The sequence below is a fragment of the Varroa jacobsoni genome, unplaced genomic scaffold (assembly GCF_002532875.2).
Source record: "Varroa jacobsoni isolate VJ856 unplaced genomic scaffold, vjacob_1.0 contig00343, whole genome shotgun sequence".
NCBI lineage: Eukaryota > Metazoa > Arthropoda > Arachnida > Mesostigmata > Varroidae > Varroa > Varroa jacobsoni.
In genome coordinates this window covers 116,167-127,169 of record NW_019214452.1, presented here as the reverse complement: position 1 = coordinate 127,169, position 11,003 = coordinate 116,167, and the positions used below count along the sequence as shown (strand labels likewise).

General features: G+C 42.5%; 1 protein-coding gene across 1 annotated transcript; it reads left to right on the top strand.

Moving 5' to 3' along the window:
• Window positions 1-493: 493 nt before the first annotated feature.
• LOC111271097 (uncharacterized) lies at window positions 494-9,528 on the top strand. The gene is made up of 3 exons (XM_022851668.2): window positions 494-877; window positions 6,235-7,648; window positions 8,030-9,528. The coding sequence occupies exons 2-3, from the start codon at window positions 6,235-6,237 to the stop codon at window positions 8,839-8,841; spliced, it is 2,226 nt and encodes a 741-aa protein (XP_022707403.1). The 5' UTR covers window positions 494-877; the 3' UTR covers window positions 8,842-9,528.
• The last annotated feature ends 1,475 nt before the right edge of the window (window positions 9,529-11,003 follow it).

The window sequence follows — 11,003 nt, the reverse complement described above, 5'->3', positions numbered from 1 at the left end:
TCTTAGTACGTTCCACATAAAAAGCGCATTTCTATATGTTAATATACAGAATATAAATCTCTAATTGCTAGAATTCGCAAAAAAATAGCATGTTAAAGGCAACTTCAGACACATAGATTATGTTTGCCCAGGCAAAAACGTCCAGCGTAGGTTTATCGTTTCTGTTCAGGATAAGTTTGCAACAAAACAAACAGTTACATGCTTGCAAAACAATGTCAAATTTTAATATCTTCTTTACCAAACAATCGTTTCTCCTGTGCCGTCTGTACCCTTACCGCTATACCTTAAAAGCATGCGCTAAAGAAGCTTATACACTCCTGAGTGAAGCAGGATTAAGGATATTGGACGGAAAGGGCAATGGGCTGCATCGGTGTTAGGGGATGTGTCGCTGGGCAAATGCTCCTAGGGCAAGGGTAATTGAGAGAGGGAATATAGGGAAGAGCAAATGGTTCAGGACGACCTCAGCTGGTGGTTGGTTTTACGCAGCAGACTAGAAGGAATCTGAGGAGTGGTAACACGTTGAATGGAAGTAACGGACCGTCTAGAAACTGCGTGAAATTGGCGACCCCTATAAACAAAGCGTTTGCCGTTGTGGTAACTTGGAAATCTCCTCGAAAGTACATTCCTTCGCTACAGCGTACTATTACGCAGGACGATAAAAATGAGGAGCTTTGTGCGTACAATTTAGTTAATGCAAATGTTAGAATCCGACTTTTTGCATCGCAAAGTGTACTAGGGCATCTGTTTTTGTATGATAACATAACGTTATATTGGATATTAAGACAAAGGGCAATATGACTTTACAGAACTTGTGCGAATAACATTCGAACGGATAACGAAAACAATTTCCACAGCTGCCGCCTATACGCGTTATGAGGTAAGTGATCATCATTGATAACTGCGCTTGGGCGACAAACTTTTTCCTTTTATCTAGTAATTTATCAAACAAATGTTTATCTAATTATTATTTTGAGAAGGGAATCTGTTCGACGAAAACAACAGCAATTTTCGGGTTGATTTCTGCTATCGAGCTTCGCGCCATTTTCGAAAAACCCATCAATCAATATGAATCTGTATGGTTGCTGGGACGTGCAATACGTAATAGCAACGTGCTATAGAACGTCACAGATGCTTTTCACTCGTTGTATAAAGGCTTCAGCGTACGTCCATTGCACAACCTACAAGTTCACCTCTCGTGAGACCATCGATACATAACAAGTCGTAAGAAACCTTGCACGAGATTTTTTGAGAACAACCTGTTTTCTAGATTTTATCCTTTATTACGACTACCACCAATGTGTTTTGTATCCAGAAAAAGTCAGTAGTCAAATAGGCAAGACCCCATGTACCCCCATCATTCAGTGACAAACAGGTTAATAATTAATTATATTCGATCCAGCCCAATACTATATTTAGCAAAGTAAGACTAGAACATTTCTTTCTTTAGATTCCCGGAATAAAAGCTCTTTTAATAAGCTATTATTATTATTATATATTACACATGCCCGAGGTTGCTTTACCATACATTCATATAAAAAAACTTATCTGCTTTAAGTGTGATAACAAAACGCATCAAGACCTCGATGACTTTAGAGACTCTCCGAGGAAGCTTGCTCTATTTGTTTTTAGAGAAAAATAAATTTTTTCTTCGCAAATTGAGCTTACAGACAAAAGAAATTACCAAAATGATTAGCCAAACTTTTAGTCGGTCCTGCACGTAAATTTCTGCTCGTCTTAGGTACAAAAATTGTAATTGATTTTAGAAGAGCTTGTTTCATTGCTTTGTCGTAGACCAAGCGAGTTCCCTAAAGTGAGCACAAGTTTGGGATGAATTACATGAAAAACAGTAATTACCTTTGTCGGAGCCTTGAAAAAACGTTATTTTTGTAAAAAAAAAAAAATACGAAAAGTGTCTTTTCTAGTTTCTGCTACTTTTCTGTTATTATGCACTGTACCGCTTCCGTTCGTGCTATCACTGACCACTGGGAAAACTCTTTGCCGCGTTTCGTATTGTTCAGTCGGAATACGCCAAAGGAAAGAGCCTAGTCGGGGAGAAAATAGAGAAGAACCTTTCGTCCTAATTAAAAACTTTTCAGGCATTCCTGTGTGTATAGCCGCTAAATAATTGAATACTCAGCCGCTCTCTCTGTCGTGCTCTGAACGGCGTTGAGTTAAGCTGAGGCGAGACGTTCTTTTGTACCGACCACCCATGCGCCTATTTATGAACCGACCAGCATAGAAGAGCTGCGTTTGTACGCTAGCAGACAGACGGGCAGACTAAGCTAGCTGACTAACTCATATTTTTCTTTCGTTTTTCTTCTGTTTCCATTCACTAGCAATAGCGACAGCAATCCCATTTCTCCCTCTTTCTTTTGCTCTCAGCTCCACCGTCTCACAAACCCTCTAAAAATGTTGCCGGTGTGGCAGAAGACGCGCGCTGTTCGCATATAAAAATCGACGTTTTGAGGACAGACGACCGCCCGCCTTGCGCCTGACTCCCGACTAACACGGGGTGTTCTAGTACAGGCAAAGGAGTTCCGATGAAGCGTGCATAGGCCGGAGACTGGATAAGGTATACGACCACCGACAACAGGCAGATGTTCATAAGCTAATGTCGTCGGTAAAGCTCAACTGTTGGTACTTCTTCACGTTAAGTAAGAGGGAGCGAAGAATTCCACGCACTGTATACAGGCCAAGCAGCAGCAGTCCAGCAACGACATTGCGATTTTCGCGCAGCGTCCATTACCGTTGGCTTTTGGAAATAAAGAGAGAGCCGGCATCGATAGTCGACTGGAAGAGAGGCAAGCCAAAACACAATGAAACGTGGAACGAACTACATGTGCAATGAGCTAGCAGCGACCTCAGTGGGAATAGCAAAAGACGCAGCGGCAGTAGCGTTACACAGCAAAGTGGAACCGAGCAGCAACCGATGATGATTGTGATTATATTGACGGAAAAGCGGAATGTTGCACGCAAACAACCAACAAAAGCCTGCCGCCGTTGCCGCGATAACGACGAATGCTAGAAGAAGAGGGCGAAGATGAGAAGTTCGATAAGAATGATAGAGGGAAGAATGACGGTGGCGTAGATTCGAAGGTATTACGAACGAACGAATGTACCGGAGTGAAATAGAGTAGGACGTTGGGGAACAGCGACGACAACGGCCATGGTAACATGACCGGCTCTAGCGAAGCCGGTGGTTGTGGCGGGGCGGTCCTTGCAAAAACCGTTGAGCGTAGAGCTCAAAACGAAGCTAGATGAACAAAAAAAGCAAAGCCCCGCAGTAGAAAATAGTGCTACTTTCCAATGATGCATACCCCATACTGTCGAGGATAATATGACGATTATTTTTATGTTTAACGATATAGGGCTCCCAGTGTTTGAACGTTACTCAAACACTAACGGATGTGTGAAAGGTAGAAACTGCACGCATCCACATGGAGGTATGCGTGGGATACAGGAGATATTACTTTTATTTTCTCGATAAAGGTGCATGCTATATATTTATAGTGGCACTCCAGAGCGAAGCTTGCCGATAATAATTAGTCTTCTTCAGTTTAACAACAACGATACTGAATCGAATGAAATCTCAACTAGAACCTAGAATCTAAAATAGAACTAAAGGAATTACTATAGAATGTTTTCAATCGCAGTGCTGTGTGGTAGAAGAAACAGCTGTTGGTCGATAAAGGAATGAAGACAATGTATGCAGACGTCACAGATTGGATGCATAGGAATTTTCTTGGTATTCGGCGTAAACGTCTGGACATCAGCTTAATATCAGTACTCGAAAACGATACGGCTTATGGCTTACTTATGGAAAATTTGCAACGGCAGTAATAATAGTGCCATCGAATTTTCCATAACGAAGCTTTAACATAACCCAAACGTATGTGCTGACCCATCAAAACCTCAAAGCTGCTATCTTCTCTAGTGTGATGTTAATAATAAGATAACTTTATGACCTCTATGAGATCCGGTAGCGTACTCAAAACATTCAAGCACGCACACTTTTACAGCCTTCGTCAGGGCAGATTCGTTCTCCTACGACGTACTACATACATGAGTAATCTCGTACGGGGGAACCTTCTACGTATTCATTTTTACCTCGCATTCGGTCGATATCGCACAATTGTTCCATGGCGTTTTTAGCAGATGCTACCCACCGCACCACTGCTGTTGCCGACTTGAACGGCTTCCGACGATTGCCGCTGCGATGTACAATATGTTTGCCAAACGCGCGATGTGGTACGGCGATGATCGACAGCTAGCGACGTCAATAGCTCTGCTGATGATTTCGATAACCAATATTATATAATCAGCAACAGCAGCTACAGCGAAACGCACGAGCGATACACGAAATGGGCATTCAACGTGTCGATCTATTAAAAACAGGCAGCCCTCTTGTTTTCGCTCCCGGAAAATTGTACCCTCCAGCGCTTTTCGGCCATTGACGAAAGTACGCCAGTCAACCGTCTCTATTATTTCGATGTTCCAGATTTCTCAGAGCATAGGCTCCGTGACGAATGTGAGAAAAAGGATTTGTGCTCAAGGTCAAATAGCTAGCCTCCCCCTTCTGAACCCATGGCTAGATGTGGTCTAATATCGAAAATCACACTTTGAAAACGTTGATATTTACTAGAATCATGTGAGCACCTCATTGCCATTTAACATGTTAAGCTATTTTGATTTTACATTGAAAAACTAGCATATCTAGACTTAGGTCTGGCAGATTATCTCTCGTGCTACTTTTTTATACCATCAAAAATTTCTTCCACTCCCTACCCGTGCGATCTTAAAATGGTTTCCATCGCACCACAGGCAATGATGTCCTTAGAGAAAAGGTAGCTGTCCTGAGATGTTTCGAACAAGCGTAGAATAATAATAGTAATAAAACGATATATAAATTTCGCACAGCTTAGCAATTATCGTCTCATCCACCATTAGCGAAATATCACTTGCAAGCTAGCCAACACTTTCCTAATCCTAGGTAGAATAAACATATAGAAAGTTATTTTTAGACATATATATATTTAGACGTAAAAAAGACACAAAACTTGTTTTTTAATACTAGAATATTTCGTGCCACGCTTACAGTAAGCTTATGCTAGTTTTGGAGGTTAGACTCTGTTTAAGCAATATGTCGTTCCTAATAAACAGCTCATGAATAAGCCTTGTTGATTTGAGAACTACTAGAAAGTACACTATTTGACAAACCTGGAACGTGTGACCTATCACACCCAAACAGTTTTAGGCAGTGAAAAGTACAATATATACGGTAAAAGTATTCCCGAGCACGTTTAACACTTGATTGCATTTGAGAGGTGCCTTACCAAGGAGGCGTGATACTATCTGCAGTCCGTTATCTAGAAGACCAGACATTGAAGATCCTTCCTCATTCCTCTTTCACAAACAGGTACTAATTACAGGCCGGTATGAGGCTGTAATTTGGTTTATCAGAAACGCAGTAGGCGTAACGATTCGCATTTTTTTTACTGTGTCAGTAAAGCTAAATTGATTAGCCTAGAAGTTTCTATAATGGTTTATTTAAAAGTTCAATAATAACAGGTGGGTTGCGGACTAAAGTAGAGATCGGGATATATGGTTATATCTGACCAAATGGGGCGTGGAATGGGTCCGTAGCTCATTAACAGCGTGCTTTGCTGACGTAATCAATTTCATTAGGAGGCTGTATATGAAATATCTGTATTGTTTCTGTGTGCTATTAAGAAGCAGTCGTTGCTGGAATGAGGCAGTCTCGTTGTGTGCGTTGGACATGATTCCGTATGCATTGCCACTAATCAATAATGGTTGGTTACAGGACTGTGTACACAGGTGCCTATATCGCCGGCGTTACCTTCCTATAAATCATTCTGATACACAGTAAAAATTGCAAGGGAATAAGCCAGCACCCTGTTAGTCGCAAATTCGGTCCGATGTTTGCGCACTCGTCGTCCTTTTACATTTAGCAAGAACGTTGGGAATGTTCGTTCGGCTTAAATGTCGAGTGGGCAAATATTTAAGATATACTCTTAGCTACGATAGAAGTTCTCCCCATTACCTTAAATCACCATATTTTATTGATATATGCTGCTCGTCTGTATCATATGTCATATGCTTTTATATACTTAACTTAATTCATTGAATTTCTTTGTTAGTATTATTGAAGTCTATAAGCTTAAGTTATCATGCTTTAGCTAAACAATTTTAATCAGCGTTATCTTGTACTTGCAGATGAGTGCGGCTTCGACTGCTACGGCGCACTTCACAATGCGGACTCGTACCTGGGTTTGCTGTTCGGATCTGGCCGTAACTATTGCCCTCCTATTAATTTCGTTGGTGGCAACAAGCCCAGTTTATGGAGCGCGCATGTGCCCGCAAGGTTGCTCGTGCCGAAACGATGAACAAGTTATAGTGGAGTGTTCAAATGCAACACTGGAGATGGTGCCGTACACACTACATCCAAAATTACGCAGTCTCTCATTACGCGGCAATCGCTTACGCCAACTTAGCGGATCGTCGTTCTTACACTATGGGGAGCTACGGAATCTGGATTTGTCCGACAATCAGCTGGTCGATCTAGGACGACGCGTATTCGCGTCGTTACGCGCTCTCGAACTGCTCGACCTTAGTGAAAACACGATAAGTGAGCTAAGTAATTCGACTCTTGAAGGTCTCATTCAGCTAAATCAACTTGACCTTTCTTCTAATTATATTGAATGTATTCCGCATGGCATGTTTGTCGGATTGTCCCAGCTACAAAGGCTCGATCTATCTTCAAATCTCATCAAGAATTTTTCTGATACAAACGTGTTTCGAGGCGCCAAAAAATTGCGTATTCTCAGCATACGGAACAATAAATTGAGTTCAATTCCAACCGATACGTTTCGACATATAGCTGACTTGGCTCTATTGGATCTAGGACTAAACGATATAAGTGAGCTAGGCCCAGAAGCCTTTCTGCCTTTACGAGCGTTGGAAGAGTTGCGTCTCGATGGTTGCAAATTACAGGCCATACAAGCGGGTGCCTTTCGGGCTTTAGGTGGCTTGCGGGTCCTTCATCTGCAAGATAACCAGCTTGGAGACACTCCTTCGGCCAGCTTCTCGGACATCCCTCTACTCGAAGAGATTGACGTTGGCCAGAATCCTATCAGCCGCCTTCGGGACCGCGCTTTTCAGCACTTGCGCCACCTGCGTACGCTCAGTCTCAGTGGGGCAACGGAAATGCGAGAGCTTGAGCCAAACGCTCTCATTGACAACCAACAGCTGGAACAGCTCAGCCTATCGTACAATGTTGTCCTCACTCAGCTGAACCCGGCAACATTTCGTCCACTATCTCGGTTGCGCAGAGTCAACCTGCGCGCCAATGGCCTAACCTCACTGCCGGTCGATCTATTTCCAGTGGCGTGGGAAGATCTGACTGAGCTTGACATTAGGGACAATCCGTTTGTCTGCAACTGTTCTCTTCGATGGCTCTTGACCAAACGCAGACGGCAGCAGCACCTGTCTCTGATTCAACCTCAGGGACTGGCTGGAACAGGTCCTAGCCTCACTATAAAAAATGCCCCTTCGGTCGAAATACTACCCGGATCACTTTTCGCTAACGAAACGACAAAGATTAAATGTAATGCTCCGCCACATCTTGCAGGTGCGTTCCTATCTATTACAGATTAGATAGTATGCTGTTAGAAAAAAGAATGGCTAAATCTAAAATGGAACAGTGTCAAGTTCTGAGACTAAAAGGCGGCTTGCTAAAAGAATAAACTTAATTTTTACATACTATTTACGTGGTGCTTTGGCAGCACAGCCTTCTGAATGCCAGAACACTTTCAAGTAACTGACCAATACCTCCGTCGCCTAGAAGCTAACCAGCAGCGATCAAATGTCAAAACTAAGTTATTTCATTTCTGTCCTTCTGCCCATATCATCACATCGGATTGTCAGCGGTCCTGTTTAGGGTCCAGTAAGGCACACATGTTGGAACACTGAAGCAAAATATCATGTATATTCTCAATATTTCCTTACACAGGTAACTATCTAGACGCGGTAGAATCGGAGGAATCGTTGGAGTGTTCATACTGGCCATACGCGGTTCGTGTAAGTATACTTCGGGCCACCGTCGGCATCCTGCTGGCAGTTGCACTGCTTTCTACCACCACGTGTTACCTCCGAAATCGTAGCAAGGTAGGCGCCTTCTCGCTATCCTGCCGAAGTCGACTGAGCCCAAAGAGTTCTTCGCCTAGCAAACAGTTGGGCGGTTCCGAGTGGCTACAGACTGCGGAAACTGAAAAGGTCGAGTGTCTTTTCGCTCAGACCCGGCTCCCGTCCACCGACCAGAATCTGCAAACGGCCTCGGCTGCCGCAGCTGCCGCCGCTAATCAAGCGGAGATAACCAACAACGGCGTCTATATTTGCCAACTATCGGACGGCGGTGGTAGCAGTATTGGGTTTGGAATCGGGGTTGGAGCAGGACAGAGGAGACCAGGCGCTCTACATCCTCAACCCCTACGCTTTCTTCCTCAACAGGGCTTAGCCAGTCCGGACCTTCTTGATCTGTGCCGGAGTTCGCCGGAGCCCTCGTACAATTCCTTGGCTGTAGCTGCTGCGGCTACAGGTTACTCAAGCGTACCCCGACAACAACCATCGGGACTCACCGTTAAATCAACCACTGCTCCACGGCTTCCGCAAACATCGCAGACAGCGGGTCTCTCAACTGGCCGATTTGGTCCCGGCACCGCAGTGGATCGGGAATTTTTACCACCACTGCTGCGAAACAGCCATAGCCAACCAACAGCTGCACACGGCGAGCAAGGCCCACCATTTTGTTATTATTTTGAATAAGCTCTTAAGACTAAAAAAAAGAAAACAATGATCATTCGAACAAACCTTAGCAGGTGTTTTCTTGCTAGGATAAACGATCACTAGACACGGTATCTTTTTTTATTGTAATGCATGTACAGAAGGATGAAAAATACAAATGCCACAAGGGCATGTCAGACAATTCGTCCAAATCTGTAAGAGTACGGCTAGAAACATGTTCTCTAGAGCCAGAAAACTGAAAGACAGGTTTGGCAGAAGTGCGGCCTGGTGTCCTTCACGTATGAAATCAGTTTTTTGCTGTCGCATGTGTATACGTTATAGGTAACGAAAATGGGGGATAGAATAAATGAGAGAAAACCACTAATTATGAAAGATTAACTTACTGCCCCATAGTGAGTTAGCATTAGTAGAACGCTCCCTACAATGTATACACCAAAAAACGCTCAAAACACTCGCAAACAAGAAGGCACAGAAAGGCATACGCTGACCATACGCGCACTTTGAACTTAATTTAGATATATATATATATATATATATATATATATATATATAACAGAAGGGTAGTGGGGAACTCAAAGGTACATTATTCACGCTACGAAAAAAAAAGGTGTGAACCACAACAAAGAGCATAAATGCTGGTGTGTACATATATTGTAATACGCTTACGTGTAACATATTGAAAACAAGGTATTTTTGTACGTATACATTTATTTAGTGTTTTCCTTGATTTAGTATGTAGTATTAAGGTTTTTCTAGTTTAGAATGGTATTTGCTTTAGCGGAACGTTAACGTATCATCTTGAAATCAAGATTTTAGGTTTTATACTTCACAGGTTTGTCCACGCATTTTCATATGCGTGGCCAAAAATAAAAAGAGAACCTTCTGAAACGCAGAGTACTTTCGACACGTCCTCGACAACTTCACTGTGAACACATCTGATAAATTGTCGCTTTAGAAAGAAGGTAAAATGAATATAACGTACCAACATAAAAGCGAGTGACCCGATGTGTAGGTAGAATCGGTTTCCTAGTTTTGCGTAGTTTCAGGTATTCTAGCTTCTCATTGAAGGGGCACCATTGAGCTCCTCTTACCTCGCTCACGGTTGACTAGATTTCAATGAGCCGTAGAAGCGTGATATGATCTCTGACGTGGCTTGCCTACTAAAAAGATCCAAACGGCACGCGGTGCAGGACGTGATTTAAAAACCGTATCGGTAATACGCCTATCGACGGTCACCAGCCGTACGGGGCTGTTAGGGGTAATAAATAGGCTTCAGCTTCTTGTTGTATACAAATCGATGTTCCAACGATATTAAAAATGTCGAGTTTGGAATGTGGTTTATTATATGACTTCCTGTTTGCCACATTTAGCCATATGGCGCTTTTAGGCCGGTTGTAAGTCAGTTTTTTTTTGAAAGAATCATTGACTTGTATTTTTGAAAGCACCCGTGTTCCATTTCAACAGGTATTTTATTTGCCTTTGTTGTGTCCCCGGTGTTCCAAGACATTGTCAGGAAACTTCGCAGGTCACCACAGTAAAATACCACAAAGACCTTTAATGATAGGTATGCTCACGGTCAACTCGACTACCATCGATAGATAACCTCGTTATTCTTAAAACTGTATAGAGTGTTGAAAACTTACGCTAAATAAAGAGCCGCACAATGCTTTGGTACGTGCATGTCGTAATGAGCTATAATGTTCACCTTCCTATTTTGCACAAGTTGACTAGGTTCGGTTGGTACGAATGTTGTATATTTGAGGCATGGTTCGAACAAAAATGACGAAACGTTGATTGAGGTACGGGTTTTGATGTTCATATAACGTGAAAGACACGCTCACTTTAAATAAAGTTATTTTTCCTCGATTGCTCTTCATTGCTCCGATGCAAGTTACCTGATGTGCAGTTGCTTTACAAATAAATAAACCTCCAAAAGCCTAAATCTAAGATATTATTGTGTTTATATTTTCGAACACAACTTACTCAAAAATAGAAGCTTATACATTTTGATTTGCTTTTAGCACGCTGTCAACGTATGGGACAACTTCGCTGGTGAGTTTGCTATGACCAAGACAACCCTGTTCCGTACAATATGAAATTTTACAATGGGTAATATGCTTAGAATGTTATTGCAAAAAATATGGTCCATGTTTCAAAGAAGTTAAGGGGTTCTTTTCAGATTC